Source organism: Aythya marila, assembly GCF_965140915.1.
Source record: "Aythya marila genome assembly, chromosome: 3".
NCBI lineage: Eukaryota > Metazoa > Chordata > Aves > Anseriformes > Anatidae > Aythya > Aythya marila.
In genome coordinates this window covers 42,452,783-42,472,193 of record NC_139044.1, presented here as the reverse complement: position 1 = coordinate 42,472,193, position 19,411 = coordinate 42,452,783, and the positions used below count along the sequence as shown (strand labels likewise).

Here is a 19,411-nt window from a genome sequence, read left to right as displayed (position 1 = left end):
AAGAGGCAGGGAGGGCTTAGTTGTAACTGGGCAATTCGTGAATAATCCCAGAAATGCAAAGTGGCTTTTCAAACTTCAAGCTTCTCTTCTCGCAGCAGCAAGATGTACTCTGGAGTAAAATTCTAACGAGGATTTTCTTCCTCGTGTGTTCTGAAGCCCCTTGGTTCTGTTGCACTTTTCCCTCCACGCGGAGCATGCAAGCCAGCACTCATTAATTTTTTGCTCTCAAATACTCAAGTTCTGACTTGCGTCTCAACTACTACAGCTGCTTTGAAGTCTGAAGATTGATTAAACAATTTGTTTGTATATGAACTCGAAGACTCTGCATTAAATTGCTGTTAAAATTTAAATTACAGGTAGACAGCCGTGGAAGTGTCTTGCACTTCAGTATGTTGTGTACTCCGATATACTAAAAAGCACCAAGATGCCAGGCTGTGTAGGACTCCATGGGATTCTCCGGTGGGCCATTAGATGGCACTCCTTACACTTAAGCACTCCTTATTCCTCCTTTCCAGCCTGTACAGAGGAAGAGCAGGAAGTGTGGAATTAGCACCTTCTTGTTCCACCTATACCGGCACTCCAGGCTGAAGGTGGGTCAGGGCCCCAGGCTGCACCACAGCTGAGGTAGAGGAGGAGGAAAGGCAGGGTGAGGAAGGGAAGGGAGGTCTGCAGCCTGCTGGAGCTGAGAAGCAAAGTGTACAGCTATGTGGCTTTCATCTGAGCGTTCAACTTCTATGTGAGAGGGACTTGGAAGATGAAAGAGGAGCTCCTTTTCAGCAGCTCAGTGAATAATGCAAAAGGCATCCTTCTGTGCTGCATGTACACCATGCCTCTTGCTGTGATTTTTTTTTTTTTTTTTTTTTTTTAGTCAGAATTTGGCATCAATCCAGCTCTACAAGAGAGGCGGAACTGAGCTGTAAGGAGCCAGAGAGGGTCACAAAATAAAAAAGCTTAAAAAAGCTTACCTCCTGCTCCTTGGCTAAGCTTGGGAGCCAAACGGGTGTGACAGGCTCAGGACAGGGTAGGGTGTTGTAGGTGTGTAAAAGCTTTTTTTTTTTTTTTTTTTTTTTTTTTTTAAAAAAAAAAGGGAGGTGGTGGCGTCACGAACCCTCTGGGGGTTTTAAGGAAAGGCTGGACGTGGTGCTTAGGGACATGATGTAGTGGGTGACAATGGTAGTAGGGGGTGGTTGGAACAGATCATCTTGGAGACGTTTTCCAACTTTAATGATTCTACAATTTTATTCAACCAACAGCCATTTTGGGGCTTTCTTCTTGATAGGGGCTTCTGCTCTGCCCCCAAGAGGGTTTTGAGGAGAACCGTGCCACGGCTGCCCAGCTTGGATGTGGCTCTGCCCACGGCTCCCTCTCACTGAGAAATCCAGGGCACAGTCCCAAACACAGGGGGCTCAGGCCCACCGCCCTGCTGGTCAGACAGACCCCCTCTGCAGACTGCAGTGGCAGCAGCAGGCTTCGAAGCCCAGCTGCCCGCGTCCTCCCCAGCCTCACCATGGCCTTTGTTGCCTGCCCGTCTCCAGGCGACAGGCCCTGTGACCTCAGACAGGGCTGGGTATAAAAGCAGGCTGCGGCTGGGCACCGCTGCTAGTGCTGTTGGTCACTGCCGCTAGTGCTGCTGGTGATTGCCACTGGTGCTGTTGGTCACTGCCTCTAGTGCTGTTGGTCACTGCTACTAGTGCTGGTAGTCACTGCCGCTAGTGCTGTTGGTCTCTGCTGCTAGCGCTGGTGGTCACTGCTGGAGCTCTGCTCAGCGTGACAGCCATCCCAGTGTCGATTTGTGTTCATCAGGAGAGAGCAGCATGAAGTTCATCCTGGCTCTCCTCCTGGTCACGGCTCTGGCCGTGGCTGTGTTCCAGGCATGTGGCCTTGGCCTCTGCGGCCACCACTGCTGGGAAAGGGTCAGGGTCAGCCGGAGCCTAGGCGCCAAGCACCAGGTCTCCAACTGGCCCTGCAGCCTCGGCCTTTCCAGCTGCCCCAGCTGGATCCGGCTCAGGCTGAACTCCGTGGACCCTTCAGAGGGCCCAAAGCTACGTCCCGTCGGCACCGAGCGCCAGCCCTCCGACCTGCCCTACCCCCTGCTCCACTTCTGGGAACACCTTGCCCTGGGCAGGAGGCTCTGGCTGCTGTGCACTCACTGGGACACCATCTGCTTCCTTGGCGTGGGGCTGCTTGCCCACAGCCTCTGGAGAAGAGTAAAGAGACGCCTCAGACAGGTGAGTGCTGGAGACGCCGCGTGCAGGAAAGGGCCAGCCTGTGGCGAGCCCCCACGGCTGCCCGGAGCAGTCCTACGAGGCTGGAAGCTCCAGAGGAAGCCGAGCCCAGCAGGACAATTCGCCACCTCGTGAGCCCTCGTCCCTGCCCTTCACTGTGCCGCTTCTCTTGTTGCTTCCAGGGCACGGGCCGGCGGGCCTCAGCTTCCTTTTGGACAGACCGCCGGGGAAAGGACGCTCTGGATGATGGCGCCTTGCTCTGCCGGATGGAGGCCAACGCTGCCATCATGGTGAGGTGCCTGAAGCGCCTCTACCAGCTCCGCCTGCAACAGCTTGGGCTGCCACGTCGGAGGAAGAAGGCGCAAAACAAGCACGGGAGAAGAACAGCCCCCATGCGTCCCCTCCGCAAATTCATCTAGAGCGTGCGTCCCGTGTACCGGTGACAGGAAAGGCAGCGCGGCGAGTGAGTGCTGCTGGCCATGGGTTTGGGGAGGCTGATGCTCCAGGAGAAGGGGGGAGAGGAGCTCGGGACCCGTGGCTGGGGGTTGCCCCATAGGAGGAGCCCATGACCCAGGGAAAGGGGCGCGTGGCCCGGCCACCACCCACGGCCCTGTAAGATGGCAGTGGCCAGGGAATGCCCATGACCTGCTGGGGTAGCCCTTGGGCTTAGGACCTTCAGGCCCGTGAGAGGGTAGGCATCGCACTGGGAAAAGGGGCAGGTGGAAGGAAGTGCCTGGCTAATAATTGTGGCACAGCATTTTCAGCCACCTGACAGTCAATTCTCTTCAGATTGACAGCGAGCCGGTGAGGCAGGACACACCTCAGCCCTCCGAAGGCTCTCGCTGCGCTGAAGGCATCTCCCCTGACAACTGGATGCCAACATCGCCCTGAACACCTCCTCCCTGCGTGGGCACCACCGACAATGCCAGCTGTCCCCTGCTGGGCTGCCCACGCCCAGCCAGAACAACAGCCAGCGGGGACTCGCCATTCATCTCATGAGGACCTCTGAGGAGAAGTCTCCTTTTCCATCCTCCCTGAGGTGCCGCTGGGACCGCTGGCATCCCAAAGGACGTGGCTCTGCTTTGTTGCTCCACAGAGGACAGCAGGAGCACGCGTGTGCAGCAGAGCTGGCTGGGAGACTCTGGAAAATTTCTGTTGGTAGCAGACCACTTCTCCCAGCTCAATAAAGATCATCCCTACACAACCTGTGTCCGTCCTTTTGGTACCAAGGGGCTTGGGGCAGCAGCCACATGGGAGGCAGTGGGGCAAGTGAGGGCTGCTGGGTGTGGGGTGTAGAGAACACACCTGCAGAGGAATGAGGGAGCTGGGCCGGGAGAGAAGAGCTGTGAGGTGCCGCCCAGGCGCCCATGCCCCAGGAGGAGAGACCACATCCTGGCAGGGTGCCCGTGTCCCACTGAGGTTTCCTGGGGGTGCCCATGGCCCTGGGAGGTGGCAGTGGCTGGTGAGTGCCCAGGACCCCGAGAGTCATGGCCCTGGGGACTAATTCCAGACTAACTCCACTCCTACTTCACAACACTGTACATTTGGAGGCTCTGCACAGGGACCTGGAAAGCTTGGATCAATGGCAGAGGCCAAGGGGATGAGGTTCAACATGGCTAAGGGCCGGGTCCTCTGCTTTGGCCACAACAACCCCATGCAGCGCTACAGGCTTGGGACAGAGTGACTCGAAAGCTGAGCAGAGGAAAGGGATCGGGGAGGGTCGATGCTCATCTGAACATGAGCTGGCAGTGAGCCCAGGTAGCCAGAAAGACATCCAGCATGCCTGGCTTGTATCAGGAATGGTGCAGCCAGCAGGAGCAGGGAGGTGATCGTCCCCCTGTGCTCTGCTCTGGTGAGGCCGCACCTCAAGTGCTCTGTTCAGTTTTGGGCCCCTCGCTATAAGAAGGCCATCAAGGCCCTGGAGCGTGTCCAGAGAAGGGGTACGGAGCTGGCAAAGGGCCTGGAGCACAAGTCCTGTGAGGAGTGGCTGAGGAACTGGGGGTGTTTAGTCTGGAGAATAAGAGGCTCAGGGGAGACCGCATTGCTCTCTGCAACTGCCTGAAAGGAAGGTGTGAGGAGCTGGGGGCCGGCCTCTGTTGTCGACGGAAGGAAGACAGGGACACTCAATATGAGTCATCAGCAAGCTTCATTTTATTGCCCGAATAGCCTAACTTTTATAGTGAACTTAACAGGGGTGGACAGTGTTTCACACAAGATTATTGGTCAAAAGCACTCAGACAAGCAACTACAAGAAAACAAGCCCACCTGCAAGAAAACAACCCCCTTGTGATTAGCAGTCACATAGACCTTGTCCTTGAAGCCAGCTACTGGTAACAATATTTTTCTGAATTCCTCAATTGGGCGATGTGGGAGCACTGTCATGGGAACTTCTCATAGTTGCCCTGGTAGCTTGGTTTGCTCAGCTATAACAAGACATGGGATTCTTGCTGTTTCAAAAATCCCTCAACAACTCCCCCCCCCCCTTTTTTTTTCTTTTTTGAGCAAACCACGCCCAATATAACATTTTTGCAAGTAACCCTTTAACCACATTTATCATAATACCACATGCAATGATGATTGACACCACAGCAAACAGAATCCTTAATCCCTCTTTGACTAATCCCAGTAACCATCTATGCATTGTTTCAAACAAATCAGTGAACCATTGATTGAAAGGATTGATACCATATTGAATCTTTCTCATGTGGTCTTTCAGGAAAGTAATGGATTTGTGAATTGACTCATTATGATCAAAAAGGTTTAAACAGTACATTCCCTTAAAGTCCTCACACCCATTCCTTTGAGCCAAAAACAAGTAGTCAATAGCAGCTTGATCCTGTAAAAGCACATGTTGCAGACTATTTTGATCTGGTAACATCTCCTCAAGTATCTCTGTCATGGCATAGGCTTGCTTCTCGGCCCAGCATACCAATTTTTCTAAGTTGTTACGTGTGGCCGCAGATGCCACTCCAGGCACTAAAATTGCCAATGCTGCTCTAGCTGCAACCCCACACAATTCAGCATTATCATTGCAATCCGGTGCAAGCAATGCCCATTTATGTCTGGTGATCTCACGCAACTGTAACAAGCTAGGAGCAAATACAATGAGTTTATCTAAGTAACATGGACATCTGATAGCATTTGCAGGGATACCTTGCCAGGCCCCATCCCCACAAATCAGAAAAATATCAGGAGGTAAGGCCAAAGCTGTACAATTGTTCCAAACACTGTAGTTGTTACCCCTTGTCTCCGTGCCATAAACCCCTAAACCCTGCTTAGCAGCGTCATTGTAATCACAGGTGTTATTTGTATTTCTATACCCGTATGGCCCTTTCCAGGTTCCTGTAGCAGGATCCATCTGATAGCCATGGCTACATTCACATTTGTAGCCAACCTTCAGGTTGATACAGATTTGACTACAGATACCAGGGTTTTGGCATTCATCGATATCTCCACAGTTTCTCTTGTCTACAAACTCAAACCCAGCTCGACAGTCACATTCATTTATGATGCATTCCTTCAGGGGCTCATCACCCCAGTCCTTGCAGTCTCTCTGCTGGTTACACACTTTATTGATATCTATGCATTCTCCACTTCTGCACTTGAATTTGCCAGGTCCAGAGCACTGAATAACATTGTTACAGTTTGCTTCATCAGTGATGTCCAGACAGTCTCTCATACCACTGCACTGCCTACTCCTATGGACACAGTTCCCATCTTCACATCTGAACTGGTCTGGCCTGCAGGTCCAAGAAGGGCAGTTAATTTCATCACTTCCATCCTTGCAATCAGGATCTCTGTCACAGTCTTTTCCACCATCCCATTTCCAGGACACTGGGATACACTGGGTTGACTGAGGACCACAGCTGATTTCATTTACCCGGCATGTTCTCATATGACACAGCTCAGCACTCTCATCAGACCCATCTTCACAGTCCGGATCCCCATCACACTGCCGTCTGTTTGGCACACACTGACCACTGTTGCACACAAAGTCAGATTCAGCACACGTCTTCTTCACACAAGCACTCTCATCACTGCCATCTGAGCAGTCTTCACATTTTGCTCTAGCACCATCGGCAGCAGTGCACAGGCCGGCGAGGGCGAGCAGCAGGCAGAGTGCCCCGCAGCGTGGCAGCGCCCACCGCCGCCCCACACCCGTGTCACTTATACTACTCCTATTACCCGTGCTGTTAGTGTCAGTGGCATCCTCCTGGTACCGTTTCTGTCTTTGTCGCCCCTTACTCTCCCCATTTTCTTTTTGCCACTGACCATTCACCACGAATGGATGAGACACATGATTACTAGTTAGGAAAGAGAGTGTAACGTCTGCTACACGGCTGCAGGCAGTGCCGGCTGCAACCTTAGAAGCTGTTTGTGAAAGAGCCTGCCGGTGGTCATTTGGCAGTGTAATCTGTGTCTCTGCACTCCTGCCCCGCAATAGAGCTGTTGTCATTAGTAATCCGTAGAATGTGGCAACCCCACGGAATCTTATCCAGAAACATAGTTATAACACCGATCTGGGGACAAATAGTCTTTTTTGCAGTGCAAGATAAACCTCTTATGAAGAGAATGCCAGAGAGAAGCAGCACAGCCGCCGCTGCCTCCATGGTTACGTCAGACAGGCTGCAGGGTCCTGATGTCCGTCCCTCTGCTCTGTGCCGACTCGCCACACGGTGAGGGTCAGCTGCTGTTGTCCACTGACGCCTCTGGTCTCCTGTAGCAACTCGATCTCGGATGTCCCGCATCGCACCGCGATTACTTCAATTTCCCGCGTTTTCCGCGGCTCCGTTTCCCGCGTCTCTCCGCAATTCCTTTTTCCGCATCTCTCCGCGATTCCCTTTTCCACGTCCCTCCGCGATTCCTTTTTCCGTGTCTCTCCACGATTCCTTTTTGCAGTCTATACACTACGTGCTCCACTTTTCTAAAAAGCACTTGAGCAGATCATACGCCGCTTGTCTCTCCATACCTTTGTTTACGTCAGCACTGTTGCAGCCTTTGCAAGACCTTGGCGACGCGTGGCCGGCGGGACCCTCTATAGGTGCTCCCGGGTGCGGGGATTCAGCGTTTTCGTCCCTTTCACCTCCTGAGCTGTGTTGCAGGACCAGTTCCCATATTCTGTCGATCCGTGGCTCGCAGGTTCAACCCCAGCAGGATCCCTGTTCGGGCACCATTTGTTGTCGACGGAAGGAAGACAGGGACACTCAATATGAGTCATCAGCAAGCTTCATTTTATTGCCCGAATAGCCTAACTTTTATAGTGAACTTAACAGGGGTGGACAGTGTTTCACACAAGATTATTGGTCAAAAGCACTCAGACAAGCAACTACAAGAAAACAAGCCCACCTGCAAGAAAACAACCCCCTTGTGATTAGCAGTCACATAGACCTTGTCCTTGAAGCCAGCTACTGGTAACAATATTTTTCTGAATTCCTCAATTGGGCGATGTGGGAACACTGTCATGGGAACTTCTCATAGTTGCCCTGGTAGCTTGGTTTGCTCAGCTATAGCAAGCCATGGGATTCTTGCTGTTTCAAAAATCCCTCAACAGGCCTCTTCTCATAGATAACTAGTGACAGGACTAGAGGGAATGGCCTCAAGTTGTGCCAGGGGAGGTTCAGGTTGAAGTAAGGAGACATTTCTTCTCAGAAAGAGCAGTCAGGCACTGGGACGGGTTGCCCAGGGAGGTGGTGGCGTCACGAACCCTCTGGGGGGTTTTAAGGAAAGGTTGGACGTGGTGCTTAGGGACATGATGTAGTGGGTGACAATGGTAGTAGGGGGGTGGTTGGAGCAGATCATCTTGGAGACGTTTTCCAACTTTAATGATTCTACAATTTTATTCAACCAACAGCCATTTTGGGGCTTTCTTCTTGATAGGGGCTTCTGCTCTGCCCCCAAGAGGGTTTTGAGGAGAACCGTGCCACGGCTGCCCAGCTTGGATGTGGCTCTGCCCACGGCTCCCTCTCACTGAGAAATCCAGGGCACAGTCCCAAACACAGGGGGCTCAGGCCCACCGCCCTGCTGGTCAGACAGACCCCCTCTGCAGACTGCAGTGGCAGCAGCAGGCTTCGAAGCCCAGCTGCCCGCATCCTCCCCAGCCTCACCATGGCCTTTGTTGCCTGCCCGTCTCCAGGTGACAGGCCCTGTGACCTCAGACAGGGCTGGGTATAAAAGCAGGCTGCGGCTGGGCACCGCTGCTAGTGCTGTTGGTCACTGCCGCTAGTGCTGCTGGTGATTGCCACTGGTGCTGTTGGTCACTGCCTCTAGTGCTGTTGGTCACTGCTACTAGTGCTGGTAGTCACTGCCGCTAGTGCTGTTGGTCTCTGCTGCTAGCGCTGGTGGTCACTGCTGGAGCTCTGCTCAGCGTGACAGCCATCCCAGTGTCGATTTGTGTTCATCAGGAGAGAGCAGCATGAAGTTCATCCTGGCTCTCCTCCTGGTCACGGCTCTGGCCGTGGCTGTGTTCCAGGCATGTGGCCTTGGCCTCTGCGGCCACCACTGCTGGGAAAGGGTCAGGGTCAGCCGGAGCCTAGGCGCCAAGCACCAGGTCTCCAACTGGCCCTGCAGCCTCGGCCTTTCCAGCTGCCCCAGCTGGATCCGGCTCAGGCTGAACTCCGTGGACCCTTCAGAGGGCCCAAAGCTACGTCCCGTCGGCACCGAGCGCCAGCCCTCCGACCTGCCCTACCCCCTGCTCCACTTCTGGGAACACCTTGCCCTGGGCAGGAGGCTCTGGCTGCTGTGCACTCACTGGGACACCATCTGCTTCCTTGGCGTGGGGCTGCTTGCCCACAGCCTCTGGAGAAGAGTAAAGAGACGCCTCAGACAGGTGAGTGCTGGAGACGCCGCGTGCAGGAAAGGGCCAGCCTGTGGCGAGCCCCCACGGCTGCCCGGAGCAGTCCTACGAGGCTGGAAGCTCCGGAGGAAGCCGAGCCCAGCAGGACAATTCGCCACCTCGTGAGCCCTCGTCCATGCCCTTCACTGTGCCACTTCTCTTGTTGCTTCCAGGGCACGGGCCGGCGGGCCTCAGCTTCCTTTTGGACAGACCGCCGGGGAAAGGACGCTCTGGATGATGGCGCCTTGCTCTGCCGGATGGAGGCCAACGCTGCCATCATGGTGAGGTGCCTGAAGCGCCTCTACCAGCTCCGCCTGCAACAGCTTGGGCTGCCACGTCGGAGGAAGAAGGCGCAAAACAAGCACGGGAGAAGAACAGCCCCCGTGCGTCCCCTCCGCAAATTCATCTAGAGCGTGCGTCCCGTGTACCGGTGACAGGAAAGGCAGCGCGGCGAGTGAGTGCTGCTGGCCATGGGTTTGGGGAGGCTGATGCTCCAGGAGAAGGGGGGAGAGGAGCTCGGGACCCGTGGCTGGGGGTTGCCCCATAGGAGGAGCCCATGACCCAGGGAAAGGGGCGCGTGGCCCGGCCACCACCCACGGCCCTGTAAGATGGCAGTGGCCAGGGAATGCCCATGACCTGCTGGGGCAGCCCTTGGGCTTAGGACCTCCAGGCCCATGAGAGGGTAGGCATCGCACTGGGAAAAGAGGCAGGTGGAAGGAAGTGCCTGGCTAATAATTGTGGCACAGCATTTTCAGCCACCTGACAGTCAATTCCCTTCAGATTGACAGCGAGCCGGTGAGGCAGGACACACCTCAGCCCTCCGAAGGCTCTCGCTGCGCTGAAGGCATCTCCCCTGACAACTGGATGCCAACATCGCCCTGAACACCTCCTCCCTGCGTGGGCACCACCGACAATGCCAGCTGTCCCCTGCTGGGCTGCCCACGCCCAGCCAGAACAACAGCCAGCGGGGACTCGCCATTCATCTCATGAGGACCTCTGAGGAGAAGTCTCCTTTTCCATCCTCCCTGAGGTGCCGCTGGCATCCCAAAGGACGTGGCTCTGCTTTGTTGCTCCACAGAGGACAGCAGGAGCACGCGTGTGCAGCAGAGCTGGCTGGGAGACTCTGGAAAATTTCTGTTGGTAGCAGACCACTTCTCCCAGCTCAATAAAGATCATCCCTACACAACCTGTGTCCGTCCTTTTGGTACCAAGGGGCTTGGGGCAGCAGCCACATGGGAGGCAGTGGGGCAAGTGAGGGCTGCTGGGTGTGGGGTGTAGAGGACACACCTGCAGAGGAACATTCGTTGTATCAGGAAGGGTGTAGCCAGCAGGACCAGAGAGGTGATCATCCCTGTAGTTAGATGGTTGGACCTTATGATCTTGTAGGGCTTTTCCAGCCTTAATGATTCTGATTCAGAGTTTGCCCAGAGGTGTTGGAGTCTCCCTCCTTGAAGACAAACCCTGACTGAGCAGCTGGGTCAGGGTGACTGCTCAGGAGTAGGGATCTGTACCAGACCTTCTCCAGGAGCCACTTCCCACCTTCACAGTCCTGATATTCTGTCTTACATCCCCATGAGCACTTCGGGATGGACGGAAATCACAGCTGAATGCAGTTATGATCCATCTTGCCCTCACAGTGGAACAGCCTAGCAGTGCTCACACCATCTCCAGCCATCGGCTTTTTTTCCAGCTGCTGCTTTTGTTTTGCTGCTTTTTTTCTCTGACTGCAAGGTTCAGCACAGGCAGCTCTCCTCACCGCCCCCACCCTGGCCACATCCAGGAGGGACAAAACTCCAGCCTGAGCATCAGAGGCCTCAGGAGGAGCCGGGCACGTGGCATGACACACAGGAAAAAAAGGTGAAAGGAAGCTGTGCCCTGCCAAGCCTGGCAAAGGAGTGGGCAGCTGCATCACTGCTCCTCACTGCCTGGCTGGAAAGGCAAATTTTTAATTGTTGCTTCTTCAGTGAGCCGTGGAGGGGGAGCCAGGATTATCGGTGCTTCAGATGACGTGAATTAAAGCTTAGATGTAACCAACTTGGAATGTACCTAGAAGAGACTTAGGAGGCAGGAAAAGCATCTGATGGCAGGAAGTGGGAGGGACTTCAGGCACCGCAAATCCCCAAAAGACTTTTCAAGCTATCTGGCAGCACTTCCCCGGCAATTTCACAGAGTTAAGAGGACACCACCCAAGAGGTTTTACTGCTAACATTTGTGCAGGCACTTGCTTCTTGAAATGCAGTTTTGTCAAAGCAGACGCATGTCCCAAGTAGTAAGTAATGGTGTTGGAGCTTTTTGCAAGGCATTTTGGATGCCAGCATTCACCAGAAACAATGAGGACACCTGAGGTTGGAGGAAGATGCCTAAAATGACCTTAATCCAGACTTCCTCCTCATTCCTTTACATGCTCTAGAAATGTTGAATTTCCTCAGGGAATCAACAGAAGTCCCTCAGGACTCTGCTGTAGCTGAACTCTCCCCCACTAAAAGTAAGGCTTTGCACTGCTAGCAGTGCAGGCACTGAACCATTTGTAGGGTCATGGTCAGTCTGTGCCCACCCTGGAGCAGAAACCAAAATGGGCATTAACTTCTTCAGAAAGGGCAGAGGGAGCCGAAGTCTCTGCTGTTGGGCAAGCATCCCCAGCACTGGGTTGTTGTATGATGTGTCGATCCCAGCCCACGCTAGGACATGTGGGCACAGGCACTTGTTTCTGTGTTGAAGTGTTGCCATTTTCAGATTTGCAGCTAGATGCTCTGCTTGTGGATCCTGCACCAGTTTCCAGTCTCCTGGAGTCGGTCCCTACCCAAGCTTCATGTGAAATTGCTCCTGGGTGTCCAACAGCAGGGACGTGGGGCTCGCAGCAGCAGCCAGAGGCAATGCTCCTGGCTAGGACGTGTCACAGGCTCTTCTCTAGGCATTTTTGTGTTCTCCTCGCTCAAGGGCTTAGCTACCACTTGACCTCCTGGAATCGCCCAGCAACCTCAAATATTTCCCTCAGCCAAGTATTTTATGATTCAATCCACTGCCCACATGAGGGTAGAGTGGAAACGCCTGCAGGTCAGCTGACAGTGCTTGGGACAACGCTTCGGGACTCAACGCCGCCTGGAAACCAGGGCTCTCCTTGGACAAAGACAAGGATCCAAAAGCGTGCAGGGCACCCCAGGCAAGTGCACGGGCAGAAATGGCACCGGGCACGCTGGGCAGGGCTGCTGTTCTCCATGCACTCTTGCCCAAGGATGCTGGAACAAACTTTCAAGCCTCCTGTTAGTGCTGGAGGTGCGACCACTGCCTCCTCTGCTCCCTGCTCCTTCATCCCCAGCCGCAGTGGATGTAAGGCTGCAGGTAACATCAAGGTGAAAGCAGCCTCACAAGGACCTAAAGAAGAGCTTGCAACAACAAAAGCCTCCCAGCCCAAACGCCCCCCCTGTGGCTGCTGCAAGCTCAAGCAGCACCTCGGGCCCCCTCGTACCGGCGGCAGCACTAGGGGGACCCCGCTGCTCGCTGTTGCTTCCCTCTAACTCGCTCCGAGGTTCCCGACGTGTTCCTGCATTCCTGCTACGTGCCCTACAGATAGCAGCTAATGCGGGCAGGTTTGCTGAGTCATAAGTGAAAATGATCACGCAAAAAAAAAAAAAAAAAAGAGGTTTTGTAGAAGCCTAATTTTTACTGTAAATACACTCCCTTGCAGATTATTTCATACAAAATTGTGGCTCTTAGCTACGTAAAGTTGCTTCCTACTCGTGCTATTTAAAATAAAGCTTTAAAAAGAAAAAAATATATATTCTCACAGTGCACACGAGGAAAAAAAAATAATGTAAGAAGTTTAGAAATTGTTACCTACGTCCCTTTAGAGTTCTACATAGAACAAAACTTAAGGTCCAAAGAGAGTTAAGCTACTACTACACTTCTTGCTTGTGCTTTAAAATGTGACTGTGCAGAACATGTGCCCATTATTATATTGCGGCTGGGGAAGGGGAAGTAAAGGGAAAATAAATATGCCCACGCTGGCAGCTGAAACTTGTTGTGTTTTGTTGTTGGCACACCATCTTCGCTGAAAGGAGCAGTGTCAGCTGGGTTCTCATCTCAGAAAACAGATCCAGTTATTACACGTGGCCCTGTGTCTCTTTACCAAATGTTAGTGGTTTCCAGAACCACATTTTCCTTGGAGAAATGGTTACTCCTTGATGTCCGAAGATGCTGCCAAGTGCTCAAATAAAAACAGTTCTGAAATACCTTTCAGCTCCAGGAACTCAAGGCACTGCAGTCACCAACAGTTGAGATTGTATTTGTCAGGTTTGGGGCTGGTTGTGTTTAGTTTGTTCTAAAACTAGTGGTTTTTGTTTGTTTTTTAATGAAAAACCTTCTCTAGATTGCAGCAGCAATTAATCAGGGTCCAAAATTCTAGTTTTCTTACATTTTTAGCCTTATGTTTCACCATGTCATCTACATCTACTACAATGTAATCCTTATTACTTTTAAAACTTCATTATTTTTAAAGCTTGCTTACATGTACTAATGCAAGCAAGGTATATTTATAACACACAAGATTTATGCTAGTTTTGAGGGTTTTTTTTCTTTATTTTTTTCTCACCTCATTTCATCTCACATTCTGAGATGAAATTTTGTTTCCCGTGTCCAACCAAATTTGAAGACAAAAATGGGTTTCCAGTTTGGGCTCTGCCCCAGAGCAGCCCACCCGTGTATTTTACAACCCTCAGCACCCACGTGAGAGCTGTGCCCTGCAAACCTTCAGCCACACAAAGATGCTGGCTTATAAGCTAAACTACCTGGTCACCTTTTCCAGCATTTATTGCCATGTTGTTCACAAGATAGTTATATTAATCCTTCCTGAAAAATGCACAAACTGTTACCAGTCCAAATATAACATTTGTGCTTGGTTATGTTCCATATTCCTCTCACCCACTCCACGTGCCTCTTATTTTGGGCTCAGGCATCAGTCTCTTCCTGTCCTACTTTACTATTTCTATTAAACTCTTCCTTCCTCCCTGTCATGCTAAGTAAGGACTTCAGTTTATCCCCAGTGGGTTGGTGATTTGTATCTCATGTGCTCCTTCCACTTTTTTACTTCCACTTCCATGGGGGGCGGGGGAGCTATGGGCTTTTTTTTTCCTTTCTTGTCTTTTTTTGGGAAATGGATAAATGTGCTTACATTCAGTCATCTTCAAAGCTACGGGGAAAAGCTCGATGGAACGGAGTAAGTGGTTGCAAAAGTCAACAGAGCAAATTCTCTGGAACGGGTTTTGTCTGGTAGGGCAGAGGACCTCGAACCCCATTCTCTCAGCTGCTGTCTGCTCCCACCTGGCAGGTCTGATTGAGCAGGCACCTCGCAGAGCTCCTGCAGCGGTGTAATGGCCCAAACAGGCTTCAGTGCATTTGCAGCAATCATTCGCATTGAAGTTTTACTTCACATTCACGAAAAAAAGGCTAAATTGTTATTTCATATGAAAGCCGATTGTCAGAGCCCCAAAGTTTCTGCAGATTCGTACCCACCTCCCAAAAATGCAGATGAGATCCAAATCCAAGCAAGTCCCATGAATGTCTTCAAAGTCTTTGCTGCTGAGTACTCATAAATTCCCACTACGCGTTTGCAAGTCCATGCAGCTATCTGCATGCCTACAGGCAAAGTACATGTGCTAGACTTCCGGATTTTTCAGATTTTGAGTTTGCTTTTGTCATTTAGCAATCTCCCCTCTTCTTCAAAGGATTCAGCAGGCACAAAAGCGGTACTTTCCAGGCTGATTATACTTATCAGCATGACTTAGAGATGTGGTCTTTCCACTCCTGACCTTAAGAGTGGCCAGCACAGCCAGATGTTTTACATACGATACTTGCCTCCCGTGCTCGGGCTGTCAGCTAGCTTCCTGTCAGATTCGCAAGTGGCTTTCTTTAGAGCAACAGCCAAAAGACTGACTTCATCGTTCCCTGGTGCGGCGTTGGACTTTGCAATGCAAACTGATCCCCCTGCACGCTGTGCGCAACAATGTGGTAATTAAAAATCGCATCTGCACGGGATGGTTGTGAGTGCTATTAGACTCGTAACTTGTTCAACGTAAGAGAAAGATGGGGAAGAGAGTATTTCAAGAGAACCTAAGCTATGTCTCTGAAGCATGGAAAAGCCTCAATCCACGCTGGACCAGATGAGTGAGTGCTGCTGCACACAGGCATGAGCCTAGCACACTGACAAAAACCACCACCTTAGAGCAGAGCTGAGCCCAGCAGGTATCGATTGGCGTCCCAAAAGGTGCACTATGGCTGGCAGATTCACCCAGAGATCCAGGCAGCTCTTCCTGGGCCTGCAAAGACAAACAAGGGCACATAGGAGTGCTTTATAGGAGCTGGAGCAATGGCACTGCACTCAGATGCTTCCTTGATTATCTGACAGCCCTTTGAGACTCAATGGAAAACCACAGGGAAGTGGTGTGGCATCCTGTATGGGCTGTCTTCTGCACACTACTGCTCTCCGGCCATCCTCAGAGGGCTCACTATTCACTAGGAGCCATTTAAAATTGAAGAGCTCCCATTAAACCTTACTAAAGCCTATCTGAAGGGGACTTTCAATTTGTACCTCTTGCACACATCAGAAAGTGGTGAAAACCAAGAACTGCCTCTCTGTAGGTCATTACTCCAGCCGGTCAAAACCTGATGCTGTTTTTGATGGAGAAAGTCCATCACATGAAAAATGATCGCCACACCCACATAATTAGGACAGTTCAAAAAAGAAACAGACCCTCCTCTAGAGTAAAACCAGCTCTGATGTAAAGCACAAAAATCCACCTGCCCCCTTTCTCAGGGGCAGTTATAAATTAGTTACTACGGAGCAGTTTTTAAAAGTCACATAGATCACAAATAACCACATTGTTTTCAAGAACCTTTATACATCATCTTTTTTTTAATTAGATTAGCTTTACAAGCAACTTGAGAGCTCTTTCATAATGAACACTGCTTTTCAAATTACACAACTTTATAGGCAACCTGTAAATGAATCCTGAATTTCTTTGCCTGCTATAGATAAAGGTCTCATATTTTACAGCTGGCTAATATCATGAATAAAAATAGCATTATGAAGCTTTATCTTTAACCAGGACTAGACACATACAGATCATAAGACAGTTTAAAAAATATTTTTAAAACAAGGACCTGCTTGGTGATGCTCAAGACTGAATATTCAACCGACATGAAATGAACAGTTCCTAAAGGACACTGAAGAAATGGCTGACCTGATTTGTTGACCCTATTGCAATGACTTACATGGAGTGAAAAGTTAAGCACTTTTTAAACCTGTCTGGCAAGCACAAACCTACAGTGTGATTAGAATTTGATACGTTGTGTAACTGCAAAAGTTTGAATTACAGAGGGACTGAAAAGAGTTTAAAGGCTTATGCTGTACATTTCTAAATCAAAACCAACCAAACCTCCATTGAAGTAGTATCAAAGAAGATGAAGTAGAAGAGGTGGCTTTTTTGCTTGTCTCATTGATAGCCTAAATGCACGGCAGACAAGACAGTAACGAAGATTTGCACTCCTTGGCCAGGTTGGCAGAGGCACTTACAGTAAAGGAATCCTGTATTTTTTTTTTAGTTTTTTTCTTTTTTTTTTTTTCTCTCTCTCTGGGAAGAAATGAGGAAAGAGGAAGAGTACTGTAAAGGGCAAGAACTTATTAAAGAAAAGGAAAAGCAAAATCAAAACAAAACTGGGATTTCTGTTGGTTCTCCTAAATGATATACCATTACTGAATTTTTCCCCTTTCTGTCAGTTTGTTATTAAACAATTAGCTTTTTCATGTTTTACATGAACAATAGTAATCTTTTTAATAAAAAATTACTGAGCTTTCCATAGAAAAGGTCTCTAATTGAATACAAACTATACAGATGCTAAAATTGTCACAAGTTGTAATATATACAGAAATATTTCTGTACACTCACATTGTTTTGGCTAAGTAAGGAAATAAGGGACAGATAGAAAACTGCAGTGGGTAAGTTGATGAACCCCCAAACTCCTGTAAATATGAATGCTGTCTTTTATAGGTTTGCTTTTGTTTTCTGAAGCTTTTAAAGCTCAGGAAAAAGAAGAAAAAAAAACAGTGTCCAAAACATCTATTTCTTAAAATTAAGAGTATCAAAGTTTCTCACGTCATTTTTATTCTGTGATGTCCCCTTCTCCTTCAAAAGAATGAAAACAATGTAAAAGAAAGTAAAGGTTTTCTTACTAAATATATATCTCAGTATTGATCAAAGGCCAGCGCCTTTTAGGGGAAATCCTTCAGCACAGTGAAAATCTAAAGGTGTATTGCACAAGGAGCCTACAGTGATGCACTTCAGCTTCAGTGTGCCAACCATTTCCTTGATACTATATAATAGATCAAGGTGTCAACTTAAAGACTGCACGGGACACCAACATTTGGAAAGGAAATTTTTTAAAAAGCAAATTTTAGATATTCTATTAACTTATATACAAAGGAAAAGGGGATGGCAAGCATTCTTTAGAAAGGGGAGAAAGCTCAAAGTTTTCTGTCAAGTACATAAGGAGGTTCTGGGTACCTCTAATAGCCTAGGAAAGCCCTTGTATGTTCTTGTAACTTGATGGTATTTACCAGGTCCCCATAGCCAATGACAGCAACCGATAGTGTCAAGTTCACTTAGTGCCAGTCACTTAAAAACAAAACAAAACCCAAAAACCCCAACCCAACAACAACAAAACAAAACCAAAAAAAACAGAGACTGAAACTTCCCCTCTGTGGAATCAACATACAAAACCACAAACTGAATGTTACTAATAGCAAGATACTGATTTGCTTCTGTTAATAATGTTCAAGAGGACATAGTCAAAAAACAATACAGCAGCAATTTTTAAAAGTTAAGATTAGTGTGAGATATGATATAAAACAATCAGGTTTTTAGCTGGTAATTAAAGTGCTCCTTTTCTGACTTAAGGTGTAAAGAAAATTAAAGTGATTATCAGTTACTGGCAACCCTTATATTAAATTAGGTCTTTCATGGCAGAGGAGAACAGTATGAACAGTTTTACAAAAATAGATTCATGTTATTTTGGAGAATACTGTAATTTTTTTTTCTTTTTTTCCCTGTTTTTCTTTTTTTTTCTTTTTTTTTTTCTTTAAGACTCAATTTTGATAAACTGTACCTGGTCATACAAAAATTACCCAAAATTCAAACTTTTACCATATAAAAAAAGGGAGAGATGAATTGGATTCAGCTGGATGACAGGTCTGGCAAAATATAAGGATGAACAAATTCTATGTAGGGCACTTGTTTATGTCCAGATGCATATGCTGTTTCATACTGATTGCTTATCTTCTTCACATAAGCAGTCACAGGCCTGGAGTCACAATCACATAGTACAATGCTTCAGCAGTCAAAAAATCTTCTATTTGATGCAACATTGAAACACTGTTTGCTTCTTTATTAAAATGTTGGTTTGTTGTTGATTTTCCTTTATCTTGTTATTCACATTCAAAAGTTAATAGATAGCATCAAGATATATCAGGGAGAATAGCAAGGGGAGTTGCTAAATCAAAGGCTTATAAAACGTCTTTCCCAACCGAGTCAGAAGGTTTATTAAGTTCAACCCTCACACCTTTTTCACCTGCAGAAACATGAAAAAGAAATCAGCATTATTTTTCAGCATTTATCAAAGTACAGTCTACAGAATTGCTACACCACTTTCCAGATTAGTTCTACAAAATTATCTTCAAGGTTTATCTAGCACACATGATCTATCCAGATACAAATTTTTGTACATATGCTCTGTATGCTCATTGGCCTGTGATTACTCATCACCTCTGAAAATAGGCATTTATTTGGTTGCTCAAATAGAAAGCTGGATACGTCACATCTTATGTGCAGTTAGGAATTCACTATCTCAACCATTACAAAGGTGAACTTTAAGAACAGCCATGTGAGAATCTGAGGATTTGGTCGATTATTCTGGATCACCACATCCAGAGTTTCTGGGTATTTATCCTTTTAAAGAAACTCTGAGGGATTTTTAAATGGCAAAGTAGCATTTGACTTGCTGCTAAAGAAAAAATACACCTCTTCTGTCCATTTTTTCCTTAATAACTTCAGGTACACACAAAAAGTTCAGCTATCAAAACATTAACAGACAATGTTCCATATCCATGAAAAATTCATATGTACTATGCATGGCCTTGGTAAGACTGACACTAAGCCAGAAAATGAATAGCTTTCAATTTTTTATTTTATAACTTTATCCTTTCCTATCAGTAGAAAATAAAAAGATTCTTGTACAACTCTTGCTACGGACACAGAGTAAAGAACACAATTTTAATTGCCAATGATACTGGAACCACAAAAATATG

At 48.7% G+C, this 19,411-nt stretch overlaps 3 protein-coding genes across 3 annotated transcripts in view; 2 read left to right on the top strand and 1 right to left on the bottom strand.

The window, feature by feature from the left end:
* Positions 1–1,203: 1,203 nt before the first annotated feature.
* Positions 1,204–3,494, top strand: LOC309875915 (uncharacterized protein). The gene is made up of 2 exons (XM_082755699.1): positions 1,204–2,228; positions 2,408–3,494. Exons 1-2 carry the CDS (start codon positions 1,815–1,817, stop codon positions 2,642–2,644), a joined length of 651 nt encoding a protein of 216 aa, XP_082611825.1. The 5' UTR covers positions 1,204–1,814; the 3' UTR covers positions 2,645–3,494.
* A 928-nt stretch (positions 3,495–4,422) lies between these two features.
* On the top strand, positions 4,423–18,265 carry LOC309876844 (uncharacterized protein). The gene is made up of 3 exons (XM_082757630.1): positions 4,423–9,051; positions 9,231–9,511; positions 9,838–18,265. The coding sequence occupies exons 1-2, from the start codon at positions 8,638–8,640 to the stop codon at positions 9,465–9,467; spliced, it is 651 nt and encodes a 216-aa protein (XP_082613756.1). The 5' UTR covers positions 4,423–8,637; the 3' UTR covers positions 9,468–9,511; positions 9,838–18,265.
* Positions 15,931–19,411, bottom strand: part of EGLN1 (egl-9 family hypoxia inducible factor 1) — a 34,145-nt gene continuing 30,664 nt past the window's right edge. The window contains exon 5 of the mRNA XM_082757626.1: positions 15,931–18,675. Within this exon, the coding sequence (XP_082613752.1) occupies positions 18,611–18,675 (65 nt within the window). The 3' untranslated portion in view covers positions 15,931–18,610. The remainder of the gene's footprint in view (positions 18,676–19,411) is intronic.

Excerpts from the sequence above, each read along its gene's own strand:
- LOC309875915 (XM_082755699.1), top strand. The coding sequence starts at position 1,815 with ATGAAGTTCATCCTGGCTCTCCTCCTGGTCACGGCTCTGGCCGTGGCT. Across the intron at positions 2,229-2,407 it reads TAAAGAGACGCCTCAGACAG|GGCACGGGCCGGCGGGCCTC; the intron begins GTGAGTGCTGGA and ends TGTTGCTTCCAG.
- LOC309876844 (XM_082757630.1), top strand. The coding sequence starts at position 8,638 with ATGAAGTTCATCCTGGCTCTCCTCCTGGTCACGGCTCTGGCCGTGGCT. Across the intron at positions 9,052-9,230 it reads TAAAGAGACGCCTCAGACAG|GGCACGGGCCGGCGGGCCTC; the intron begins GTGAGTGCTGGA and ends TGTTGCTTCCAG.